Genomic DNA, 27,500 nt, shown 5'->3' on the forward strand with positions numbered 1-27,500 from the left:
CTTCCTACCTTCCTTTTTTCCTTTCTTCGCTGCTTAAAACTTTTCAACTAAAACTACTTGCATATTTCTAGATTTTGATTTTTCAATGAAGGAGAAAATAAAAAAAATCATATCACACTGTCGTCCCCCTGGGTCAAATTGACCCCTCCCATCCTCCTTCTCTCTTTCTTTCCTCCCTCCATCCCCTTTTCTTCCTTCCGTCTGTCTTTCTTCCCTCCCTCCTTCTTTCCTTCCCTCCTTCCTTCCTTTCCTTCCTTCCTTCCTCCCTTGCTTCTTTCCTCCCTCCTTCTCTCTTTCTTTCTTCCTCTTCCTTCTTTTCTCTGTCCTCCTTTCCTTCCTTCCTTCCGTCTTCCTCCCTTCCTTCTTTCCTCTCTCCATCCCCTTTTCTTCCTTCCTTCTCTGTCCTTCCTTCCTCCCTCCCTCCTTCTTTCTTTCCTTCCTGTTTTCCTTTCTCCCTCCCTCCTACCTTCCTTCCTTCCTTCTCTCCTACCTTCCTTCACTCGAGGACAACAGAAGGGTTAAAACAGAGTGTGTGTGTGTGTGTGTGTGTGTGTGTGTGTGTGTGTGTGTGTGTGTACAAAGAATCCAAACTCTTTTCTATTCTCAGTCTTCTTGACATACATAAAAGATGAAGTGAAAACATTGTTGGGAGTAGAAGACAGAAGTGAACAGAAGGAGGTATGGTGCCAGGAGGTGGGCTGTCATATAGATAATAAAAATGGCTGAAGTTGTGAACAGATGGGAGGTTGAGTTATTGATGCAGCAAAGCACTGATCACATTTACTGACTTCAACTCTTGATGCCACACACACACACACACACACACACACACACACACACACACACACACACACACACCACACACACACACACCTGTCTAATTAGCACAGCGAGAAAGAAGAGAGAGGAAGGAAACAGGTAACATCTGGACACGCTAAATTCACAGGGAAGAAAATGATGCTTTCAGAGTCTAACTGACAGGAGGTGGGGGGGGCGGGGCGGGGTGGGGGGTGGGGGGGTTTCACTGTACCTGTCAGCAGCAGTTGGCTTGCTTTTCTTCACAGGAGCCTTCTTGGTCTTTTTCTTCTTCTTCTGGTCTAAGTCGGAGCCGCTCGAGCTCTTTTCGGATTCGCCCGAACTCTTCCCAGAATCACCGGAGCTCTTCTCAGACTCTTCGCTGCTCTCCTCCTCCTCCTCGCTGTCACTGCCCGACTCTGTACAAACATACCAACAGTAGCCATACATTCAAGTTAATATCCTCATCTTTTCTTTTTGGCACCTTTAAGAAAAAGAAGATAAAACAGACTAAAACACTCGAGTTGTAGAGTTGGGTGATCCTGTTGTCCTCAGGTCAAGGAAGGACTTAAGGAGGAAAAGAGGAAGGAAGGAAGGAAGGAAGCAAGGAATGCTGGACGGAAGCAAGGAAAGGAGTAAGGATGAAAAGAGGAAGGAATTTAGGAGAGATGGAAGGGAGGAAGTAAAGGAGGATGAAGGAAGGAAGGAAGGAAGGAAGGAAGGAAGGAAGGAAAGAAAGAAAGGAGTAAGGAGGGAGGGAGAAAGGAAAGAAGAAGAGCAAAGAAAGAGGGAAGAAGGGAAGAACGAAGGAAAAATTAAAGATAGGAGGGAGGAAGGAAGGAAAGAAGGAAAGAAGTACGGGGTCAGCAGCGTTACATTCTCTCTATAAAAGAAAAGATGAAAAATAAAAAATGGAAACAAACGTGTGGGTGAGATGTGTTTGGACTCATGCGTGTGTGTTATATGTATATATTTTATAAGGAAAGGAGTAAGGAGGGAGAAGGACGGAAGGAAGGAAGGAAGGAAGGAAGGAAGGAGGAAGGAAGGAGGGAGAAAGGAAAGGAGGAAGGAAGGAAGGAAGGAAAGGAGTAAGGAGGGAGGGACAGGAAAAAAGGAAGGAAGGAAGGAAGGAGAAAGGAAGGAGGGAGAAAGGAAAGGAGTAAGGAGGGAGGGAGGAAGGAAGGAAGGAAGGAAGGGAGTAAGGAAGGACGGAGAGGAAAAAAGGAAAGAAGGAAGGAAGGAGGAAGGAAGGAAGGAAGGAAGGAAGGAAGGAAGGAAGAAGGAAGGAAGAAGGAAGGGAGTAAGGAAGGACGGAGAGGAAAAAAGGAAGGAAGGAAGGAAGGAGGGAGAAAGGAAAGGAGGAAGGAAGGAAGGGAGTAAGGAAGGACGGAGAGGAAAAAAGGAAGGAAGGAAGGAAGGAGGAAGAAGGAGGGAGAAAGGAAAGGAGGAAGGAAGGAAGGAAAGGAGTAAGGAAGGACGGAGAGGAAAAAAGGAAGGAAGGAAGGAAAGGAGGAAGGAAGGAAGGGAGTAAGGAGGGAGGGAGGAAAAAAAGGAAGGAAGGAAGGAAGAAGGAAGGAAGGAAGGAAGGAAGGAAGGATGGAAGGCTACAATGCTACAATTGAATTTCACTATATCCTTGCAATGGAAATAAAGCTCTATTGTATTCAGTAAGTCTCTCTCTATATTGTAGTTATAATTGTTAGTGGTGGAGTCCGACACTCTCTCTCTCTACCTACGCACAGCAGATCCAACAGGAAACTATGCATGCATGTAATCAAGCATTACTGTTTCTAACTCATTGACATTAGCCTCGCTGTTTACTGTTGGCTCTCTTAACGGCGGAGTTAGAGCTGTATTAAGTTACCGCTAATGCTAATCTATTATGTTCTTACTGACTGCTACTTCACATTAAAAGAATTCAATTAGCAAAAAAAAAAAATGTGGTGAGGCTTTCATTGTGAAGCAGTCTTTAAAGGTTAATGCTGACGGCAAAATGAATCTAAAAACAAGACATTGGTTTTGAGGATATCAGCATAATCAACTGATGATTGGCTGACACATGTGAGATTAGATTGATGGGGGGGGGGTGGGGGGGGGAGACCAAATATTAACTGTTTTCTTCATTTAAGCACGATGAGTTTTGTTTGGGAGCAAAGTGAATATATTTATCAGTTGCTCCTTTTGTTGTATCGCTGGAAGATAGCAGCTAGAGGAGTTTAAACTGTGCTTACTGTCTCCAAAGGTTTTTATCTTTAACCCTCCTCAAGGAAGGAAGGAAGGAAGGAAGGAAGGAAGGAAGGAAGGGAGGAAAGGAGTAAGGAGGGAGGGAAGGAGGGAGGGAGGGAGGGAGGGAGGAAAGGAGGAAGGAGGGAGGGAGGGAGGAAGGAAAGGAGGAAGGAAAGAAAGGAGGAAGGAGGTAGGGAGGAAAAAAGGAAGGAAGGATGGAAGGAAGGAAGGAAGGAAGGAAGGAAGGAAGGAAAGGAGTAAGGAGGGAGGGAGAATGGAAAGGAGGTAGGAAGGAAGGAAGGAAGGAAGGAAGGAAGGAAGGAGTAACGAAGGAGGGAGAAAGGAAACGAGGTAGGAAGGAAGGGAGTAAGGAGGGAGGGAGGAAAGGAAGGAAGGAAGGAAGGAAAAAAGGAAGGGAGGAAGGAAGGAGGGAGGGAGGGAGGGAGGAGGGAGGGAGAAAGGAAAGGAGGAAGGAAGGCAGGAAGGCAGGAAGGAAGGAAGGAAGGAAGGAAGGAAAGGAGTAAGGAGGGAGGGAGGGAGGAAGGAAAGAAGGAAGGGAGGGAGTAAGGAGGGAGGGAGGGAGGAGGAAAGAAGGAAGGGAGGGAGTAAGGAGAAGAAGTACGGGGTCAATTTGACCCGGGAGGACGACAGGAGGGTTAACACACAATCACACGAGGACAGCAGCGTTACATTCTCTCTCTAAAAAAAAAAAAGAAAGGATGAAAAATAAAAAACAGAAACAAACCATCACTCCCGCTGCTGCTGCTGCTGCTGTCTTCACTGCTGTCTTCACTGCCACTGCTGTCGGATCCTTCCTTTTCTTTCTCGTCTTCATCGTCCGAGTAGAACTTGTCAGCGGATTTGGATTGCTTGGACTTCCCGACCAACGGAGCCCACTCCTTCACCTGAACAGATACGGAGGAGGAGGAGGAGGAGGGAAGCATTCAGGTGTTCATCACTTAATTAAAAAAGGGATGAGCCAGCTGCCAGTTTGGGAGTTATTATAACATCTTATTTAGCTGCATTATTTTTTTGTCTAATTAAATTATTTCAAATGCTTTTCAGGTTCTTCAGGTTGTCATCAGTCTGTGAAGTGATTGACAATATAAAAGGCTGCGTTCACACTGCAAACCAAAATCCGATTTTTAGCCCATCTAGATTGGAACCAGATGCTCTTATAAAGTCTGAACAGTCATAAATCACATGAAACCAGATTGAAACCAGCTTTGGGAGGAAGTTTGGACAGATGTGTGTGAGTCTGAACAGCTCCAAACACTCACATCGGATTTGACTGTCCGTGACGTCTCTCTACGTCGCTACGCTACGTCACTCTATGTGACACCAGACTCGCCCTTATTCCAGTTGTTGTTGCTAGGTGATATCACTGAGGGCTTATTCCAGTTGTTGTTGCTAGGTGATATCACTGGAGGACTTATTCCAGTTGTTGTTGCTAGGTGATATCACTGGAGGACTTATTCCAGCTGTTGTTGCTAGGTGATATCACTGGAGGACTTATTCCAGCTGTTGTTGCTAAGTGATATCACTGGAGGACTTATTCCAGTTGTTGTTGCTAGGTGATATCACTGGAGGGCTTATTCCAGCTGTTGTTGCTAGGTGATATCACTGGAGGACTTATTACAGTTGTTGTTGCTAGGTGATATCACTGGAGGACTTATTCCAGCTGTTGTTGCTAGGTGATATCACTGGAGGCAACGGAGGCCGTAAACATCAGTCCATGGACAGAGGACCAAACCAAACTCTTAATCTTTGGGGAGATGGCTCCGTTCAAGTGAAGCTCGAGGGTTTGTTGTTGCTGTCCCTGTCGCAGTTATATGACATCACACAATACACGCTAGATGACGCCCTCCGCTCTGACAACGTTGCCACGGCAACCTGTCAGATTGGTCATTAATGTGGCCCAGTCTGAACAGAGCCAAAACCCATTTGGACACTTGCTAAAACCAGTGTGGACAGTCAGGCCTAAACATGAGATTTGAATCAGATTTGCCTGCAGTGTGAACGCAGCCAGAGGGCGTCGGACTTTAGTCTAGCATTATATTTAAAGCTGTGGATAAAGTTTGTTTACATGCTTGTTTTTGGGGTTCTTCTCATCTGATGTTTATTGTTTTATTAGGGTCTCCATTAGCTGCCACCTGAATAACTGTGATAAACTTTAAGCCACCGCCGAGAGAAAAAAGTGAATCAATATTCGTAATACTCTTAATAGTTCTTCACTGAACAATAAAGTCTTTTCATTTCTGCTTCAACTTTTAACAAAAGGACAAAAAGTTCTTGTCATTGAGCTGAATGGAAACCAAAGAGACATTTATCCATCGAACTCTGAGAAGTAAAAAAAAAAAAAAAGTATTTATATATTCTCAATAGAAGAAAGAATGATCTTGTCTCATGGAGGGAAAATCATCATGTTGGAAGCCAGTGGATTGATTTCTGAAATTCAAATTAACCCCGTCCGTTTTCACTCTTCCTTCCTTCCTTCCTTCCTTCCTTCCTTCTCTCTTTCTTTACTTTCTCTCTCTCTTTCCTCCTTCCTTCTTTCTTTCCTCTCCCCTACCTTCCTCCCTTCCTTCTTTACTCTGTCCTTCCTTCCTCCTTTTCCTTCCTCTCTCCTTTCTTCTTTCCTTCCTTCCTTCCTTCTTTCTCCCCCCCCACCCTCCTCCCTTCCTTCTTTACTCTGTCCTTCTTTCCTTCCTTCCCTTTCTCCCTCCTTCCCTCCGTCCTTCCTTCCTTTCCTCCCTCCCTCCCTCCTTTCTTCTTTCCTCCGTCCTTCCTCCCTCCCTTCCTTCTTTCCTTTCCTTCCTTCCTCCCTTCCTTCTTTCCTTTCCTTCCTTCCTCCCTTCCTTCCTTGACTGGAGGACAACAGGAGGGTTAAAGTATTGACACATCAGACTCCTTACTGGCTTTTAAATTGAGGTTTAAAATGTCTCAGTATACTCATTTTAGCTTCAGTTTTATTTTCTAATCCTATTTATCTGCATTATTTCATGTTGCTTTGTGTTTCTTTTATAAAATCTGATCTAAAGTCACACCAGTGGTTCCGTTTCATTCATCTGGACCAAATAAAATAAAAATAAAACATTTACTTTTAGATTCAAATAATCAGATGAAGTCATGAGGGAGTAAAAGGAGGTTAGTAGTTACTGTGTGGCCGCTGGGCTTCATTCAGTTTTTAAATCAAAGAGTAATTTGTGTGTATTTTGGCAATCAGGGAAGATCACTGCATGTGTGCTAATACGCTTAATTGTTACCATGGTTACCGGATGATATTACCTTATCATATAGATTGCTTATACTTAACTGACAGTTGCCACGGTTAGCAGATGCGTTCAATGTAGTAGTTTAGCTTTTCAATTCATACTAAATGTCACACATCTGTTACTACTACTAGAAATACTACTACTACAAATAATACTAATACTACTACTGTTACTACTACTGTTACTACTACTACAAATACTAATCAGTCCTTAACCCTTAAACAGACAACGTGCACCAGGAGATACAGATTCTTTAACCTTCCTGTCATCCTCCCGGGTCCTTCCTCTGTCCTTCCTTCCTTCCTTCCTTCCTTAGATCTAAGTTCAGCTGTTAGGGTAAATGTTCCCTCCTTCTGTCCTTTCTTCCTTCCTTCATCTGTCCTTCCTTTCTTTCTTTCTTCCTTCCTTCCTTCCTTCCTCCCTCCTTTCCTTCCTTCTTCCCTCCTTTCCTTCCTTCTTCCCTTCCTCCCTCCTTTCCTTCCCTTCCTTCCTTCCTCCTTTCCTCCTTCCTTTCCTTCCTCCCTCCTTTCCTTCCTTCCTTCTTCCCTCCCTCCTTTCCTTCCTTCCTTCCTTACTTTAGGTGCAAATGACATAACTAGTAAGGCCTGTTTAAGGGTTAAGATGAGGCAGTACATGTCTCCAAAGCCAATGAGGACATGTGTCCGACGACAACGTGGGTTTGATGGACAATAGGTGCGTGTATTAAAAAGTTAATGAGGTGTACTCACAATCACTTGCCACTTGCCACTTGCCACTTGCCACTTGACCCCCCCCCCCCCCCCCCCCCCCCCAAAAAAAGCACGAATCACGTAGGTCATCTATTTTGGTTTCAAAACAGCGAATTTCGCCGAAAGGTGAGTGATTTTCATGTATGACAAATAAAACCACACAGACACTATCACACAATCACGTGGCTCGTCTGCTTTGCTTTCAGACCAGAAGTCAATAGGATTCAATCTGAGTCCGCCTGTTTAGACCACACCAGAGTTAATTGGGAGCTTTCACATCTGCCTAAATGAACCAGACACCTAACAGTCTTAAATACTCTAAATGCTTCTATATAAAACACCTTTAATTGCCTCAATGTTGAAGCTACAAATACACTTCCCTTGCATCACATCTTCATCAACAAGTGTTTTAACTATTTCTGGAGGACCACGACATTTATTTAATGTTGCTATGATACCAAAACCACATTTTCCTGCAAAAAAAATAAAAATAAATGAGGTTTACTATGATAACATCCGTTGTGTCTTCTCTGAGTTTTCCAATCACTGGTCTGTTGGGACTTTATATTTAGACAAGAGTCACCCTGGATGATGTCAACGAGGAGAGATATTAAAACAGGTAATGAATCTACCGCTCGTGTTTATTATGCCTGACTTCAATTCAAAAAAACAAGGCACTTCATTTGGTTTAGTAGTGCTGAACGAGCGCTCGTGAGTGGTGGTGGTCATGCCCCCTGATGTTACGTTGATGCACAATTATTAATGAGCCTTTTTGAAAGTGTTGTTGTTGTTGTTGTTTCAGCCACTTTTCTCTTTAAATCTGTAATGTAAAAAAAACATCTTTAACATGATGACAAATTTCTCACTGTGTTTTAACCAGGCGAGGAGTTCTGGTCCTCTGAAATGAGGCCAATGCGGAAGTAACTTAGAGCTGCATTCTATCAAAAGGCCACCAGGGGGCGACCGTCTCTATACAAGTCAATGGAGAATTCACCAACTTCTCACTTGATTTCTAACCTCAGTAAACGTTTTCAAAATGTGTTTATGGTCTCAATCGCTAGTTTAAAGCCTTCTTCAATGCAGTATGATGTTCATTTGGGACATTTTGGCCTCCCTGATTTTATATTTGACGATAAAGCAGGGTATGCATTAGGGCGTGGCTACGTCCTGATTGACAGGTTGATTGACCAATGTCCTCGAGATCCAGCCCTCGCAACCATAGAAACCTCCCCGCTCCGCCATGGCCCCGCCTCATGCCCATATAAGTAGAATCTATGTTTTTATTTTTCCCAGCATGCACCTGAAATTTTCAAGATGGCGCTGCCTAGATTCAAAACTATTGGATTCCGAGCAGCAGTCCACAAACCAATGGGTGAAATCACGGATGTTACGTCCATTTCTTTTATACAGTCTATGGTTTTAACAGAGAAGCCGAAAGTGAGGATTTCAGTTCAAAATAGGCACCTGGAGTATTCAGTTTAACCATTCAAAATAAGAAAGGTAGATCACTTACTGGTTCAATGACTTCCACGTTCCTCACAGACTGGTCAGGAGCAACAGCCGGCCAGTCCGACAGCTCCTGGTATCCACTGGCTTTGATATTGAGACTGTGGGAGAGGGTGCCCAGTTGGAAACGATCTCTATCTGAGAGAAGAGTAAAGTAGACAAAATAAATAAAAAAACAAAAAAAAGCACTTGGTTGAGAAGATGAGAGAGGTCAAAAGAGGAGAGGAAGTGTATTATCTTTTATTTTTTTAAATGGATTTTCCAGTGAGTGGTGAAGAAATGAGAGGTTCAAAGTCACCTCAGTGTATCTTTAATGAGGGAGTCGATGGTTAAATGTAACACTGAGAGCTTTAATATGATATTTAAGCATTTGAGAGGATGCATGCATTTAATATCATACACTCTTCTTTCTCCCAGGAGGTGAACACAGGAAGGTAATCAGTGTCTGTGCACATTGAGAGGTGTGTGCTCTAAAAACTAAAAAAAAAGACAGAAAAGACTTGAGTTGTGAATATTAAGAATGACAGGAGTGGTTAACGCTTTCCATAAACATCCAGTAGCTGCAAACTGCCTCTGAATTTTAATGTTGGAGGAGGCAGGGGTTTTTTTTTTGGTCCCTTTTGGGATAAAAACTGGAGGGAGAGAGGGAGGGAGAACGAGAAAGAGAAGAGACAGCTAAATGAGGCAGATTTTTTTTTTCCCCTTCTCAGTGTCTGAAAAAGGTTAGCATTAGCTCAATAATTTACCCATCTCATTAGTCCTAGGTAAAGGGGTCTGACCTAACTGCCCTTCAGAGACAGACACACCAGAATAATAAAACCACCGTCTGAATCAACTTTGCATACTACAGGAAATAGAGCCGCTAGATGTGAAATAGAAGACCGTTAATATGCATTCAGGTGATTCCTCGACGTATTAACAAACAGACAAAGGAGGGAGAGTGAGTGTTTAATCTCAAATTTTCTCCCTATTTAGGGTATTTATGTGATTTAGAATAAGAAGAAGAAGAGTTTGACCTCATGAATATAAGAAGTACCTTTGAAGGCAGATTCGAGCACCGGGGCCGGTTTGGAGGCCAGCAGGATGCGCCGAGCGTACTTGTTGAGGGCGCCGCTCTTCTCGTTTGGCACGATCAGCTGTCTTATGAAGCGAGTGCGGTCTCTGATGTCGTAGTTCTGATCGTATTTGCCGAGGTTCAGGATGTACTGGGTCAGCAGCTTGGTCTGGGAGGCAGAGAGAGAGGGCAGAGGGAGGAAGAGAGATCAGGAGAGTGAGATGACATAGGATCAAGATGGATGGATGAAATGAAACTTTAACACCGATTTCACACATCAAATTCTGTTTCCAGGTGTTTGGTACTAATGCATATGTGAAGATGGTTGTTTAAAGTCTTTAATTGCTTCAAAAGGACTGAAGTCTGTCTGAAGTGATGTGACTTGAGTCCAGTGTCATGATTTTGGAGGTGTGATGTTAGAAAGAAGTGACTTTTGTAGCCCGCTCCTCATCTCTGCTTGAGGCCAGCAGCTTCAGGTTACATTAGCTGCACACCTGAATCTCTGAGCAAGCTGCTGGTGGTTTAGTTGCATTGTGGGTAATTGTAGGTGCCAGATTTTGGCCAGAATGCATTGAATAGAAAACATGATATTTCTGTTTTTTGCTGAAACGATCAATACTTTTTGTACTGTCACTGTCAGAGTCAGGGTTACATTTATTTTTGTTCCCTCTGTGCATCTCTTTTAATTACTTTTTGGGGGTGAGGGTGGGGGGAATTTGTCCTGTAAGTATTTTATCTCTTTAAAAAAAACACAATAAACAAAGAAGAAGTGCAATGAGGTTCTCTTAACATGGAAAAAGAGAGAAGCCCATAAAAAGGAAGAGTTTGACATTTTGGGGAAGTATGCTTATGTGTTGTCTTCCAGAGAGTTACATGAGAAGATCAATCCCACTCTACTCTACCCTTGTGTGTGTGTGTAGAGTTTCAGTCTTGAGTTGACAAGTTGATTGAGGAGGTTTTAGGGGGGCTGTTAGATGTATTTTTGAACTTTTGTTGACAGAGTCAGACTAGTTGCTTCCCGGTGCTTCGTCTTTGTGTGAAGCTATGGCAACAGTCTCTTGGCTCCAGCTGAACACTACACAGTTCCTGCTTATTCCTGCATTGTCTTTGTGTCTCTTTGTGTCTCTCCTTCTCTCTCCTTCCCGACACATTACTGGGAGCAAGAGGTGTAATGATGTGCTCGTTTGAGGAGGCGCCGTCTGGCCTCATAAACCCGGCTCAGATGCCAAAATCACCCCATCTAAGCGAATGGGCCTGTGGACACCGAGCAGCAGTACGAGATGCACCATTACGTTAAAGCTGTCTCATTCGCCCCCCGCTCTATATTTAAACTCCGGCATTTAACTCAAGAGTCGCAGAAGTGTTTCAAATTCCTGCTGTGTCTTGAGGAATAAAAACTTTAGATAAGAGGAAACTTGGACCATTTTTAATCCTGGACTTTATTTCCTAACAATGAAACTCTCCTGCAGGCCTGTTATGTACCTGCTTGGAGTTGGTCAGGTAGAGTTTAGCCGCTAGGTTGACGATCTGCAGCTTCACAATGTCCTCCTCTGCTGTGAAAGTCTTGGCCATCTTCCGGAGTACATCAGGTGCAATCTTTGGCACCCTCTCGCAGTACTCTCCCATCAGCCACAGGATGCTGGCTCGGGCCATGGGAACCTGCAGGTTTTGGGGCGACAAAGAACAAATAAGCAGCGATTCCTATGTTGTTAATGTCCTGATGTTTTTGGATCATTTATTTTAAAAAACAGGAGATGATTCGTGTTAGGGCCCATTTATGCTCAACGGATGTACGAAAATGTATCCGTCCGTTTCAAACGATGTTACCGTCACTGCTCACATACTTTACGCTCATGCATGCTTTACGTTGGCATGGATGTTAACCAATACATCCACCAGTGGGCAGCACAGAGTCAAAAACAAGGTGGAGGAGATATTGATAATGTTCCTCTTGCATAAAAGACAAAAACGATATGTTTAAAGTTTCTAACCAACTCGCAAAACCTTTCCTCAAAAAGTTCCTCCATTGTTATTTCTTCCTCTTGTCTGACTAGAGCTACGTATCGAGTAGTGACAGCAACACTGCCCCCCGTGGTTTCCGGTGGTACTGCTCCGTTTGGTCCGTATCTGTAAGCTTTATGGAAACGTGCAGAAATACGGACGAAATGAACGCAGAGCACGGACAGAAGACTCCGTCCGTATCCGTATTTAACGTTGAGCATAAATGGGCCTTTAAGATGATTCGTACAGTGATGTTGTCGAAGAGCTTGGCCATGTGTTTAATGATCTCGCTGTGCTGGGTCGGCTGCGTCTGAAGCAGCTTCTTGATCACCACCACACTCTCAGCCACCACGGTCTCTGCAAACACAAACATTAACTTCTCACATTAGACTCAGGAAGTCAAACACTTGGAGACAATGGGCAACCACAGATATTGGCACTCATTAAAAGCATTTTTACCGTCTCTGTTGGAAAGCAGCAGCACCAGACCGTTGAGACAGGTGTCCGTCACCTCGGTGATGTTGGTGGCACACCTGCCGATGGCCTGGATGGTGGATGCCGCAAACGCTTTGTCCTGGCTCTTCACATAGGTCTGAATAAAGACAATGATGAGAGAAGAATAAAGAGTATAAGGCTAAAATATCAAACTAGGCATTGACCCTCGACTGTTGATATTAATTATTAGTAATCATTAGGAGACAAACCTGGAATTCTCTCAGGATGGTGGAGATGTTGGCTTCATTGGCGAGGTTGGTCAGGATCTCCAACTGCAAAAAACATCATAAAGAGGGAGGTATTTATGGGTTGGGGGTTGTATTGATGGGCTCAAGTAAGTGCCAATGTGATTTTGAGCTTGAGAAATTATATTCAGAAACACTTTCAAAAACTGTGGGAGAAATTAAACTGTGTAAATATATTAAATATTGAGGCGTTTGAATTATTTGTTTTGAGTTCCCACACTTTCAGCCTTGCTTTTACAACCAAAAAAATCATACTGTTCCCAATGCATCAAGTGTCGAAGTGAAGAAGGGACACTATCCCACTTATTCTTGTCATGTCATGAGCTACAATCACTCTGGGGCGGCTTGTTTGAGTTCTTCACTAAAGGCCTTTAATCATCCATGTGACCCAGACCCATTCACCGTGTTGTTCAGGGTGGCCAATCCAGACAATATGAAAAGTAGTTGTGAAGCTAATAAGGCTATTTCCCTTTCAACATTGCTAGCCAGAAAGCTAATTTTACAGTCTTGAAAATCTGAAAGGGCTCCTACATTAGAAATATGGTAGAGAGAACTGGGAAATGTATTGGAGAAAATCAGGTACATTATATCTGCTAAAGTAGAAACCTTTTTTTAAAATCTGGCAACCTTTTCTTGATTTAATGTCTAACAACTGAATTAGTGCTATATATACTGTTGCTGTGCCATTTATTTTATACATATGTCCTGTTTGTCTCATGTCAAAAAAAAAACCCTGTACTGTTCTGTTTAGCACCACACAAAAAAAAAAAAAATCATACTGTTAACTTTCTCATCTTTGTGTAACCTCACCGTTTACTCTTCCTCCACAAGTTTAACCCTTAAACAGACCTTACTAGTTATGTCATTTGCACCTCAAGTAAGGAAGGAATGAAGGAAAGAAGGAAGGAAGGGAAGCAAGGGAGGAAGAAGGAAGGAAAGGAAGGAGGGAGGAAGGGAAGGAAGGTAGGAAGGAAAGGAGGGAAGAAGGAAGGAAAGGAGGGAGGAAGGGAAGGAAGGGAGGAAGAAGGAAGGAAAGGAAGGAGGGAGGAAGGAAGGAAGGTAGGAAGGAAAGGAGGGAAGAAGGAAGGAAAGGAGGGAGGAAGGGAAGGAAGGGAGGAAAAAGGAAGGAAAGGAAGGAAGGAGGGAGGAAGGAAGGAAAGGAAGGAGGGAGGAAGGAAGGAAGGAAAGGAGGGAAGAAGGAAGGAAAGGAGGGAGGAAGGGAAGGAAGGAAGGGAGGAAGAAGGAAGGACAGATGAAGGAAGGAAGAAAGGACAGAAGGAGGGAACATTTACCCTAACAGCTGAACTTAGATCTGAGGGAAGGAAGGAAGGAAGGAAGGACGGACAGGTGAAGGAAGGAAGGAAGGAAGGAAGGAAGGAAGGAAGGAAGGAAGGACAGATGAAGGAAGGAAGGAAGGAAGGAAGGAAGGACAGATGAAGGAAGGAAGGAAGGACCCGGGAGGACAACAGGAAGGTTAAAGAGTCTGTATCTCCTGGTGCACGTTGTCTGTTTAAGGGTTAAAGATTATTTTCAAATCAAAGGCTGTGAAATTATTTCAAAACTTAATTTCAAAAGCTCAGACTCTCACCGACCCATATTTGAGTCCATCTATTGTAACAGTATGTTCATAAAGCACACAATAAACTGGTAGTTACCTTCAGTGTTTTGATATGAGAGGCATCTGTAGATCTCACATAAAAACTCTTCATGTACGGCTCAAACATTCCCTGTGTGGAGAAGACGACTCAGGTTATAAAACGGCATCAGTCAATGGAAGACAAACTTCCTGTTCTGCTGTCCACAAAAAACAGACTCACCTTCCTCTGAATGGACATGGTGGCGATATTCTGAAGCACAATGTACTGCACCTCTCTGAGCAAAACAGAAACAACATACTCATTATTAACAGCAGCAACAGCAACATGGACATAAAGGACATAAAGATACAGCATCAAAGGTGGATTATAAACTATCCATCCAGGCAAAAAAGCAGATGTAGTTTATTTTATTTGGGTTACTTACCTGTGACTCCTCAGGAGCCGAACCAGTGACTTGGTGACGATGCTGACTTCATGTTTTGGGGCCAGATGCCAGTAGAGCTGAGCGACGGACATCACCACCTAAAAACACATCAAATGGTAAATGGACTGTACTTATATAGCACCTTTCTAGTCTTTACGACCACTCAAAGTACATTACATGTCACTCACCCATTCATACACTGATGGCAGGAGCTACTACGCAGGGTGCCAACCTGCTCATCAGGGGGATATTTAACCATTCATTCTCATTCATACACTGTTGGCGCAGCAATTTGGGGTTCAGTATCTTGCCCAAGGACACATCGACATGCGGAATGGAGGAGCCGGGAATTGAACCCCCAATCTTCCAATTGGAGGACGACCGCTCTAGCTCCTGAGCCACAGCCGCCAACAACACAGTCAGACATTTAAATAATTCAAATACTACTTTAATGCTTCTTAAAACACATTTTAAACACTCAATGTCCTAAATTTCTACTATATTTCATTCTTCTGTTTGTTTCATTTTTAACCATTCTCCAGCATGTGCTCCAGTTTTTTACTCCATATGTTAATATTCCTCAATCATATGCTTTTTCAAACACTTCAAAAAGCACTTTTCTAACTTTTAAATGCTTTATTATTATTATCATCATCATCATCACACCGACCACATCAACCATCTGTCTACCCAGGTTGAAGTAAAACACCTTGCTTCACGAGCATTTCTTACGGCTCCACGAAGGCACTCATGACATGACTCTATAAAGGTAATTTTTCAGCGGAGCTTTAAATAGCAGGGGGACGTGTGTCCATCGTTGCAGGCAGAATGAAAGGGTTCAGGCGTGTATGAAGATGGAGGATGTCACTGTGTTGTCTCGAGTAAAGACACAGCATGTCACATTTTAATCAACACTTTCATTTGGGAGCATTTTTCCTCCCGCTGCTACACAGCGACAGAGACCTTGAGACTCCTGGGTGATGGAGATCTGCACTCACTATGTTGTTGTTGAGGGTTTTTTTTTTTTTTTTTTTTCCAATCTTCGAGGTACACTACAGCAGGTGTGTGTGTGTGTGTGTGTGTGTGTGTGTCTATGCCTTTGTGTTGTGCGTCCAGGTGTGTTTGATGCATTTGTGTATAAAAAAAATGCATCCAGTAATTCATTATTGCTCTGAAGTGAATTTAAAAGTGTGTGTGTGTGTGTGTGTGTGTGTGTGTGTGTGTGTGTGTGTGTGTTTCTATGCCTTTGTGTTGTGCGTCCAGGTGTGTTTGATGCATTTGTGTATAAAAAAAATGCATCCAGTAATTCATTATTGCTCTGAAGTGAATTTAAAAGTGTGTGTGTGTGTGTGTGTGTGTGTGTGTGTGTGTGTGTGTGTGTGTGTCTATACGGGGCTGCGGTGGTAGTAGTTGTGTATCTTTTATTTCTGAAACAGAAGTGAGATGCAAGCAGAGGCTGCACTCAGACATCTTGATCAATGCTGTTTATACCTCTCAACAGGTTAAAACACACACACACACACACACACACACACACACACACACACACACACACACACACACACACACACACACACACACACACACACACACACTACACACACACACACACACTACACACACTACACACACACACTACACTCTCCCCGCTCTTTAACAATGAATTTCAATCAGCCTCATTTCAGGTGTGTGTTTATTCTCCTCCGACTCGTCTCCGACTCTTAGAGATGGATGTTTACGTCTGTGTTTAAGTGTCCGACTAACTCACAGCAGTGTTCCTGCTCTGCAGTAGAGGTTTGGTGTTTCTGAGCAGCAGTCTGTGATCTGGATCCATGATGTAAGGCTTGGCGTCCGTCTGGCCCGATTTCTCCTCGGAGTCGGAGTCGTAGAACGTCTTGTCGTTGTTCTCATCGAACTCAGCGCCCTGAAACACAGAAACGACAACACACAAGCTACACATCAAGATACTGTACTAAACTTTGTGAGGAGTGGAGCCTCAGACATAGACAGGGTTATAATACAAGTACACCAAGCTGGGAAATAAGGCTGCTCAATTAATCGAAATTTGATCGTGATTATGATTTAGGGGCCAAACGATCTCAAAACTAATAAAAATCGAGGGGAAACGATTTTTAATAATAATGAGATAGCGCTAAATAACAAAGGTTTTATTTTGAAAAGCTTAGACCGGAAGCCACCGGAAGCCGCTGCAGCTCCGTTAGTTTGACAGAAGCTGAAACACACGGTGAAATATTTTAACTGTAAATAAAAGTGCAGAGTTTCCAGCCTGCGTCAGACGATGCTGAGTTTACTGACTAATTATTAAAAACCAGGAAGTGATGTGTGAACTATCGTCATGTTAACTCACTTAACTATCGTCATGGTAACCAGCTCAGCTCTAATATCTCTGCACATTTCCTGCTGTGTGTTGCGTTAAGCGGCAGATAAAAGGCTGCTGCTGGGAGAGAAAATTAATTAAGCCAAATGAACAAGAAATGTCCAATAAATGCAGCATGTTTCTAAAGTAAAAAAAAATTGTTTTAATAATCGTGATTTCAATTTTGACCCAAATAATCGTGATTATGATTTTTTTCCATAATCGAGCAGCCCTACTGGGAAATAGTTTCTTTTAATTACATTTAAAAAGTAGTTTTGTGAGAGAAACTATATATTTTCAATGCATCAACACGTTGGTGAAATGTCTCATATATATATATATAGATTTAATTAAAAAACCTGATGACTAGAAATGTAAAAAAACAAGAGTTGAACTAAATTATGACTAAAAATAAGAGCTGAATGACATTTAATTTATACATTTTTCATCTTTATACATTTTTAGCATTATAGTTTTAGAGAAGGATAACGCTGCTGGTGTTATTCTTTATTTTTCTTTCTTCAAATCTACAGTAGCAACACTTTAGTGCACCTCTCAATACTTTCTGACTTCTTCCAGACGACATTAATCTTTAATAATTACTCAAATAGTAGTTGTTTATTTTATTTAACATAATTGTAGGCAAAGTGGTTTTAGGAAACTCTAGTCATAAGGTGGTAAATAATGCATTTGTTGGGGACTATTTCCTCTGGCGTATTAATACACATTTGGCGCTCTATTGGTGACTATTTAAAGCAGCAGGATTTATTAACCTTTATTTTACCTCAGAAGACCATTAAAGAGGAATTTACATTTACAATTATGCCTAGAAACATGAACAGCAACACACAAAACAATTTTAGGTAAAAGAAAAGAAAAGAAACAGAAAGAAAGAAAAGAAAATATTGATAATAGATAACGTACTATAAGTGGAAAATGTCAATAGGATCAGTATATTGTTGGTTTTCATGGGATTTATTAACAATAACAAGAATATAGATTATCCCTCTATATAAACTTATCCTTTATAGTCAAATAGCTGCACTCACAATTTACTGAGGAAGGCTTTTACATTTGATATGTGTTGTAATTCTAGCAGCTAAGGGGTTAGTTAGCATGTTAGCATGATAACTGTAGCCACTATAATCCAGCTAGCCTGCTTTCTAAATCAATCGTTATGTATATAGCGCAAAATCACAACCAAAATCATCTCAAGGCACTTTACACATAGAGCAGGTCTAAACCGAACTCTACTCTTTAAGTTTAATTTTAAAGAGACCCAATATTCCCACATGAGCAAGCACTAGGCGACAGTGGCAAGAAAAAACTCCCTTTTAACAGGAAGTAACCTCAGACAGAACCGGGCTCAGAGCGGGCGGCCATCTGCCTTGACCGGTTGGGGTTGAGAGGAGAGAGAGGAGAGAGAGGAGAGAGAGGAAGGATAAAGCATTTTTAGGGATATGCTTCATTGTTGATTGTCATTGTGCTTCTCTCCTCTATCCTTCCTTTCTCTCCTCTCCTCTTCTCTCTCTCTCATCTCTATCCTCTCCTTCCTCTCTCTCTCTCCCTCCTCTCCTCCCTCTCTCCCTCCTCTCCTCCCTCTCTCTCTCTCTCTCCTCTCCTTCCTCTTTCTCCTCTCCTTCCTCTCTCTCTCTCTCCTCTCCTTCCTCTTTCTCCTCTCCTTCCTCTCCTCTCCTTCCTTTCTTTCTCCTCTCCTTCTCTCTCTCCTTCCTTCCTCTCTCTCCTCTCCTTCCTCTCCTTCCTTCCTTCCTCTCCTTCCTCTCTCTCCTCTCCTTCCTCTCTCTCCTCTCTCCTTCCTCTCTCCTCTCTATCCTTCCTTTCTCTCCTCTCAACCCCAACCGGTCGAGGCAGATGTTCTCCCACTCTGAGTCTGGTTCTGAGGTTACTTCCTGTTAAAAGGGAGTTTTTTCTTGCCACTGTTGCTCATGTGGGAATGTTGGGTCTCTTTAAAGTTCAAACCTGAAGAGTTCGGTTTAGAACATGCTCTATGTGTGAAGTGCCTTGAGATGACTCTGTTGTGATTTGGCATTACACAAATAAAGATTGATTGATGATATGGTGCCACTTTGCCACTTTATGGATCTGGATGCCCTTTAATCATCAGAGTGACGAATGCCTCACCTCTTTCCAAGGACTGGTAAACTGCGTCCTGGCATAACGCGTCAACATGGAGATGATGACCACCTGTCCCCACTCCTCCACGTCCACCAGCAGGTTGCACAGCTTTCTGTAGTTCTTATGGATCAGGTCAATGCGATCCGGACACACTTCCTCGAAGGCCATGACCACGCTGCCGGCCACCAGCTGCAAGTAAGGGAAGGATGAAGGGAAGGAAGAGAACAAAGAAACAGATTCATGAAGGAAATCCTACTGTTTCTGTTCCTTTCCATCTCTCTATATTAGCATAGTTATAAGGATCTGTAGCTGATCTGTTAAACTAATTGAACAAATACTTTATCTTTTAAACAAGCCTTAATATACAAACTCTGGAGAAATACAACACAGGTTAAAAGATATAACACTGGTCAGAAAAGAAAAGTACTAATATAGCACTTGGGGGGGTAAAAAAAACAATACTAATTTACAACTTTGATTACGATACACACAGTTCAGCCTCTAAGTAGTTGATAATTAGAAGTAAAATGTTTGCGCTTAAAAGTTTTAACTGACTTTAATTTACACAAACCTATGAAATAAAACCCATCAATGAGAGTGTTTCTTATATTTTCCTCCATAAAAAGAAAAAACACTTCTTTTCTTTTTTTTTTCTAAAGGTGCAAAAAACTCATTTTAAGTTCAATTCCAGGGGAAAAGAGAACAAGGAGGAAGCAGCAGCTGAGAGAGGCAATAATCAAGTATGTTTTATTGGTAGAAGGAAAAAACCCATTTGGCTGTTGCATGTTCCCCCTCCCCTCCTACCAACCCCCCCCCCCTGCTCCCACCACCCACCATCCACCATCACCGCCTCCTCCCTACTGCCTGCTGGCTGGCTGACTGACTGACTGTGAGACTGAGTGAGTGACATGGCAGTGTATTAATATGCAAACAGCATTATCATGGGCAGGCGAGGGTGAAGAAGAAGAAGAGAAAGGGAGCAGAATCTGGTCTTCCCAATTAAAGCCTTCTGGCCCCTGGTGGCCCTGTGGGAACCCGTTGCATTTACCCATCAGCATTGTCATGAGCCTGCATTGATTGTGTGTGCACGTGTGTGTGTGTGTGTGTGTGTGTGTGCTCGAGTGTATGAAATGTGTATGTGCATGGCTGCTGTCGTCTGTAGATACACTGAGAATCGTGGACTTTAAATCTAAATGATGATTCTCCTCTCTGACATTCACACAGTATTACATATGCACGGGTCACACAAGTAGCTTTTATGGTATCACACTGATGAATGTTATATTTACTGAGACTTCCAGGTGCATTCAACTGCAAAAACTACCAGGTAATACTAATAAAAAATGTTATGGTACATTATTATCATCTATTGATAGATTAAAAGAAAGACATCTCTCTTGACAGCTGCTGTAATAACAATATATATAAAAAGAAGTGTTTTTATTTGGTTTAGGTCAACCTGAATGTAAATATGTAATTATATATCTCTGCAGCGTTTCTGTGATGACATGCAGTGAGTGTAAACAGCTCACTCGTCTAAAACTGTATCTAATGAGTTTTCCTTAAAGACTAAATTCTGCTCGAGTGAAATAATAATTAAAAAGGAAAAGGAAAGGAAAATTCCACACATGATAAAAAAACAACCTAGATGTAAAAGTGGTAGTTTACCGCTTTTGAGTAAGAGGTGCAGGTGATGTCACCCATTTAGGGTCCTGTGCTGTCTTCAATTGCTCTCAGTAAAATATTTAAAGGGTTGAATCCACACAAATTACAAAAAAAACCAACAACAAATAAACCAAAACTATTGTCCTCACTGCACAAAGCTTGCAGTAAGGTATATATTATTGCAGAAAAAGCACACATCTATCCGCTATCCTCGTCTTATGTTGCAAAAAGGGACATTTCCATTAATTTTTTGATTATAAAGCAGATTTAGCTGCTACATAAATACAGTGAAAGCATCACTCAGTACACAGATAAATGCCCACAGCCTGTATTCAGAATCTGTGCATCTAAACAAGCCTTTATGGATTTTCAAAAGGTTGTGATATGATAACTATTTGCCTTGAAGGAGGCCCAACCCTCCATTGGGACTCCCTGCCCCTCCGGAAAGACACAAAATATGTTTCTCTATGTTATTTATCTACACTTGTTTCATTTTAGTTCAGTGTGAGAGTCTATACTGTGATTTTCTGTCATTTAGTTTCTCTGCTCTGCTCTGCTTTAGCTCCTACACACACACACACACACACACACACACACAGACACACACAGACACACACAGACACACACACACACACACACACACACACACACACACACACACAGACAGAGAGAGAGAGAGGACGGAGCAGAGGAGAGACAGACAGTAGAGGAAATGCTGCAGTTTTTGTGCAGCTGTTGGATGTCAGGAAGTAAATTTAACATTGCATAGCGTTCCAAACATTATCCTCAGCGGTGGCCATCGCAATTTTTTAGTGAGTTTAACCCAGAGCCTTAGTTTTACCTACAGTAGCTAAAGACCACTATAATTAATCTGTTACCTGTGGTTGGCCTGGGTTTGTGTCACTCAGAAAAACAGTGAGTCAATCAGAAGAGAGAGGCATTAAGCAGACACATAACCGAGGAGCTCAAGAGAGGAGATGTAAAACTATTTTGAGATGTTTTTTTGTAGTTAAAACCACAAAATATCTTCTCACGGACGTCAAGATTTCAAATAAAAACACCAGCAAAGTGTTAAATAGGGGACTTTTAATAATGGCTGGATTGGAGTCCGGTGTGATAGTTTCACGACCAAATTGGCTTAATTGGACATTCAAGTAGAACAGAGCCATTATGAATTATTTAATATTATTAGTTACACATGAGCTTCCCCAGTTATAAGTTAAAATGCTGTGGAAAAGGTGTATTGGTATTAGGCGGGGAGTTCCCGTACTCTGAAATGAGGCCAACCAGGAAGTAACTTAGAGCTGCATTCTATCAAAAGGCCACCAGGGGGCGACCGTCTCTATACAAGTCAATGGAGAATTCACCAACTTCTCACTTGATTTCTAACCTCAGTAAACGTTTTCAAAATGTGTTTATGGTCTCAATCGCTAGTTTAAAGCCTTCTTCAATGCAGTATGATGTTCATTTGGGACATTTTGGCCTCCCTGATTTTATGTGACGATAAAGCAGGGTATGCATTAGGGCGTGGCTACGTCCTGATTGACAGGTTGATTGACAAATGTCCTCGAGATCCAGCCCTCGCAACCATAGCAACCTCCCCGCTCCGCCTCTTGCCCATATAAGTAGTATCCATGTTTTTATTTTTCCCAGCATGCACCTGAAATTTTCAAGATGGCGCTGCCTAGATTAGAAACTATTTGCTTCCGAGCAGCTGTCCACAAACCAATGGGTGACGTCACGGATGTTACGTGCATTTCTTTTATACAGTCTATGATTGGTATCTCGGCGAGTTTTATCAAGCTCTTGAGATTTCAACCACCGCCCTAACACAAAGCAAAAACAGAGACATTTTCATTGCTGGAAAGAGATGCTGCACTTTAAATGTTATTTTTCTTTGATTTGAGCTGAATATGGTGTATGTTGTGGGGTTTTTTATAGAGAAAAAACAGAGAGTAGATCCAATTAAAACTATTCACAGCAACATTTATGCGTCGGTATTTGTTATTGTGAGTTCTTCTGACATCCAGTATAAACAAAATCATGTTAGAGTAGCTTCTCAGCAGCTTAAGATACGACAGCAGGGTGTTTTTATTAATATCTCAGTCAACATATTCTGCAGTAAGTTAGAATATATATATATATAAACGTCCACTGTGTATTTTTACCACCTCGTGTTTTCAATGGGTCTCTTCTGTCTCTACGGCGATTTACAGGCAGCACTGTTTTTTCTAAGCATGTGGATCCTGTACTGCTAAGGCTTTGTGCATTCTCTACCAACTTTCCCCCCATTAGACACAGCTCCAAGGTAAACTACATGCACCATCAACAAAACTGACACCCCAATCTATGGAGTTCATACACCTCCTCCCCCTCCTCCTCCACCACCACCACCCTCGACCATATTATCTACCCTGCGTGACAAGCCGGTAATGGAAAAATCACACTAAGCAAATGGTTCTTCTAATAACAATAAATTTCCTATAAAATTATGAAGGGCCCAAACTGTTTCCTTGCATCTATTTTGCTATGAATTCTAATTAGGGTGCCAGAGAAGCAGGGAGTGCTGGGTCATCACGCCACAGACAACGTGCGCCTTTTTGATTGATGGCCTGGTGTGGGGTCGGCCTATCCTCCCTTTTCGCGTTCGCTCCTCTCCTGCTCTCTCTTTCTCCTCCCTCCTTTTTCTCTTAAATTAATGGGCATCTCACCTAGCCCCTAATCATAGTACCCCCCCCCCCCCACCACCACCACCTCATCCTCCTCCTTCTCAACACACTCCCATCCCTGCCCCTCCTTTCTGTTCTCATTTCAATTTTGCAGAAGGTGCAGGAGGGGAGGATGGGAGGGATCGATCATTTATCTTGTAATGGCTGGATAATAGATCCATCACGGTAAAACAGCTGCACAAACTCCTATGTTGTCTCTGTCATCAGGCCTTCCCATTTTCTCTTTAAACCATCCTGCTTATAAGCAACACCCCCCCCCCCCCTGCCCCCCTCCCCACCTTCCACAATCCCCCCACCCTCCCCCTTGAGTGTCACAGCCATTTAACCAAACAGGCACATCTGTAAAAGTAAATGTCAGGAGGCCCGGACAATGCCACAGACTGGGACAATAACCAAATGTTTCCTTCTTCCTTCCACAGGCAGCACACTTGACATTAGCTAAATGGCATTTACCTAAATTAATTCACTTATTTGCAGTTGAACTAATTCATTACAATCAGATTGGTAAAAAAAACTGTGTTAGAGACCTTAAAGACATCTCAGGGACTGGTTGTGTTAAGCCTAAAAAAAAAAAAAAAAAGGACAGAGGCAGGTAAGGAATGAAGGTGTAATTACCATAAAGTTAAATAATTATGTTACCTGTGCTTTTCCTGCTAAGACAAATCAAAATACCTGTACCTGTAAAAATAAAGTGCTTGTATGTATACCGCTCATAGCATCCTTGTCAGAAGTATATAGTCCACATGAATAGACATGGTGGAGCTAACACTATTAAGGATTGGTCTGCTCGACTTTTGCTATGATTTCATTATATTTGCATTTAATTATTTATTTTATATACATATTTTATTAATTTATTTATTTAAAATCAATCAATTTCATTTTATATATTTATTTATTTTATAATTATTTATGTATTTATTTACTTTTATTTTCTATTATTATTTTATCTTAGTTGGTTGTTTATGTGTATATGTATATACGCCTATATATGCACGTATGGAACATATATTTATATTTTTATAATATGTGCATATACATGTAATTTTGTATTTTATTTTATTTTATTTTTATTTATTTATTTTCCCTCTCGTTCTTTCTTCTCTTCTGCATTTTGTATATTTATGCCTTTCCTTAAAACAAGATAAAACATTTGGATTGGTTTGCTCCATTCAAGTATTCCAGTAAGCTAAGTCACTATATACCTGGATCTGGATCTGGACCTGGACCTGGATCTGGATCTGGACCTGGATCTAAACCCTGAAACCATTATTAATAATTACAGCTGTGCTTTTCCTACAACGACATATCAAAATATCCTCTGTGAAAAAAGTTAGTCTGCGTTTTCTGAGTTTGTATATATCTCAACATTACCTGTCCCTAACACCCAATGCATACTAGGATTGTCTTAAACCCCCGAGTGACCCTTCAGAATATACGCTGCTATAGAAAATAGGTGGACAGATGTTGCTTAACACACAAATGAAAGCCAGTACCTGCTCAGAATGTAAAATCATGCCACATTATTATAATAACTGTAAAAGAAAATCAAGTAATTATCACTGTATGCCTTTCATAAGCATACTCCTCATCCTCAATGTATCATGACACTATTATTAAAAGGGGCACTCAGGTGATTTAGTATGGTATTTCTATACAGTTAGGGGACTCACAAGAGACAAAGCTTCAAAAATCAAAGTCAAAATCACAAGTAGCAGACGTAGAAATATCCTGATTGTTTCGGTCTTTCTGAATCCTACAATTCCCATCATGCAACCAATAGCATCTTACCGTTAAACCCTTACTACCTGGTACAGTAAATGCTCTCACTCTGTCAACCTCACAACCTCGCTCTCTGTTAAAAAATTGAAGTCCATTTTAGGTCTCCACGTCTAAGCTGAGATGATGATATTTTCTCAGCCTTGACAAAGTCACGCAGAGCTACAGAAGACATTACAAAACATAGCGATTGACCTTTATGTGTAAAACTGATGGAGCACCCGTTTATGTAAAGCTATAGTACACGTTTCCCCTTTACAAAGCACACCAAGAACACCAGCAGCATCTGACAGCACTGATTCACCACCAGGATATCCTCCTGTGGTATTAACAGCAGCACATAGAAGCTGCATTAAAAATAAAATAGCTAGACGACTGTCCATCGTTGTGGGACTTCTAAATGGCACACGCTTTCGCCCTAGCATCATAAAAATGCATAGCTTGATAGCTATTAAGTATCCACTATGTTGGGGTTTTTCACCATTCATCACCGACTGATAGTGCTTGTGCGTCTGTGTGATGATAGTGCCCTCTCTCTCCGTCCCCAGCCTCACAATGTGGGCTCCAACGGGGAGAAGTCATCTGTCTTCGTTAGCGTCTGGGGCTAAATATGCTATGCATCTGGTACTGGGCTTTCCATCCCCCCTTGGCCTGTGCTGCTTTGTTTTGTTTGTATAATGATAGGTATACGCTATGAATACATAATTATAACAAACTGTGCGTGACTTGCACGCACCAACACAACACACTCTGCATTCTGGAGCCAACCTCTACATATTTGAAATTGGCATTTAAACACCCTTAGTATTCACTGTGACCTCCTCAAATTAATGTGCTGCCTACTGACTTCTAATGGGGCTGCCTGCATTGTGTCTGTGACTGGCCTAAACATTGTATTTGAGAATCCGACTAATTTATGGTCCATTTCGGGGGAAAAAAAGAAAAGAAGTTGGCCTTTGAGAAAATTAAGCTGACACTAGCATCAGTGCGAAAATTCCTTCCAAATGGACACTTAACAAGGAGCATCTGAAGATGTGTGGGTTTAAGTGGGTGTTAACAAACCATGGCATTGCCGAATGAGCTGTGGGATAGAGAGCTAAGAGGAGAATCGCTTGACTGGGGCGCCCTCCAGTGGCCTGCAATCTCCAACATGGTGATGGGTACTGTTATAGACTGCACTCGCTGTTCAGTCTGTACTTACTGTGCTTTTGTCTTTCAACAGTTTCTCAATCACTTCGATCAGTTCCTCCTTCTGGCCTGGGTCAAGGCTGAAAACCAAAAGAGAGAGAGAGAAAGAGTGAGAGAGAGAGTGAGAGAGAGAGAGAGCTTTGACACAAACTGTCAATTAAGGAATGGCAATTATTCACACAACATGAAAACTAGACGGACTTACAAATTAAATCATGTCTCCTCTGTGTGCTCAGAATACCGAGACGCCTGTGTGTGCTCTGATCAGCTGTTTATGAGCACGTTTTATTTCATGATGGGTAATGTAAAGCTGTTTCACTTCTACTACTTTGTTCATAATCTTTTAAGCAAATTCTTTGATCCATGCCAACCCCTTTGCAGACTCACCAGATAAGAATGAGATAACTCCCAACTGCAACTGGCCAAAACCCTTTATGTCAACATTACCCAACATTTATTGGATTAACTGCTCAGGAATGAGGAGAGCCACTCAAGCCAATGAGTGTACACAGTGATATCTGCTACTCCGAGCTGCAGCACAATAGAAGAAGAATATATACCTGTAGAGTTTCTGAATAGCGTGGGCAGACGTCTTCCTGACATACGGGGACAAGTCAGCTGCAGCTTCCTTGATGGCCAGCATCATGATGGGGACGATTATAGGGACGCGGATACTGGAGAGGGACCCTCAGTGCGCTGGCCCGGATGAACTGGTTTGGGTCCTGCAGCAAAGATGTGAAAATGCTGCGTGTCAGTGTGTGGACGGATGTAATGATTATAGTATCTGGAGCAGACTTTAACCAATGGAAACATCATTAATATAAGATATAATAAAAAGAACAGCGCTGTCAATAAGAAAACAGTCAGGAAAAAAAAAACACTCGTATAACACACTCTGAACAATATCAATATTTTTTATTGTGTAAGTATTAATAAAGAGATTTTAAAATACATGAGACAGGAAGTAGTAATGTTACCTTGAGGGCTCGCTGGAAGGTGCTGATGGATAGTAAAGCCAGGTCCTGCTGCTCCTCTGCATACCTCACCAGGTACACATAAACGAGCTTCTTAAGCTGCAAAGGACAATTACATGAAACAGCTGTGGAAGGAGATTTAATGCAGCACATGGGGGGGGGGGGGGGGCGCAGTCGAGGAAACCAGCTGTGTTCTTATATTTAAAGATGAAAAGACCCCGCGCTATAAAAGGATAAAAGGAACAATAAGGTATGAAACAACACACAACAACATTTCTTTTAAGCTTGGATTTTTTTTGAGTTTA

The 27,500-nt window shown here is 42.0% G+C and overlaps 1 protein-coding gene across 1 annotated transcript in view; it reads right to left on the bottom strand.

Annotated features, from left to right (window-relative positions):
* ap3b1a (adaptor related protein complex 3 subunit beta 1a) overlaps window positions 1-27,500 on the bottom strand; it is a 66,127-nt gene that overhangs the window by 11,588 nt on the left and 27,039 nt on the right. The window contains 17 exon segments of the mRNA XM_053339524.1: window positions 1,031-1,214; window positions 3,767-3,926; window positions 8,538-8,668; window positions 9,567-9,753; window positions 11,067-11,243; window positions 11,833-11,942; window positions 12,045-12,177; window positions 12,290-12,352; window positions 13,981-14,052; window positions 14,143-14,197; window positions 14,348-14,445; window positions 16,116-16,271; window positions 18,867-19,049; window positions 26,235-26,301; window positions 26,782-26,903; window positions 26,905-26,943; window positions 27,199-27,294. Of these exon segments, the coding sequence (XP_053195499.1) occupies window positions 1,031-1,214; window positions 3,767-3,926; window positions 8,538-8,668; window positions 9,567-9,753; window positions 11,067-11,243; window positions 11,833-11,942; window positions 12,045-12,177; window positions 12,290-12,352; window positions 13,981-14,052; window positions 14,143-14,197; window positions 14,348-14,445; window positions 16,116-16,271; window positions 18,867-19,049; window positions 26,235-26,301; window positions 26,782-26,903; window positions 26,905-26,943; window positions 27,199-27,294 (2,033 nt within the window).

This window comes from Scomber japonicus, chromosome 19, assembly GCF_027409825.1.
Source record: "Scomber japonicus isolate fScoJap1 chromosome 19, fScoJap1.pri, whole genome shotgun sequence".
In the NCBI taxonomy this organism is placed as follows: Eukaryota; Metazoa; Chordata; class Actinopteri; order Scombriformes; family Scombridae; genus Scomber; species Scomber japonicus.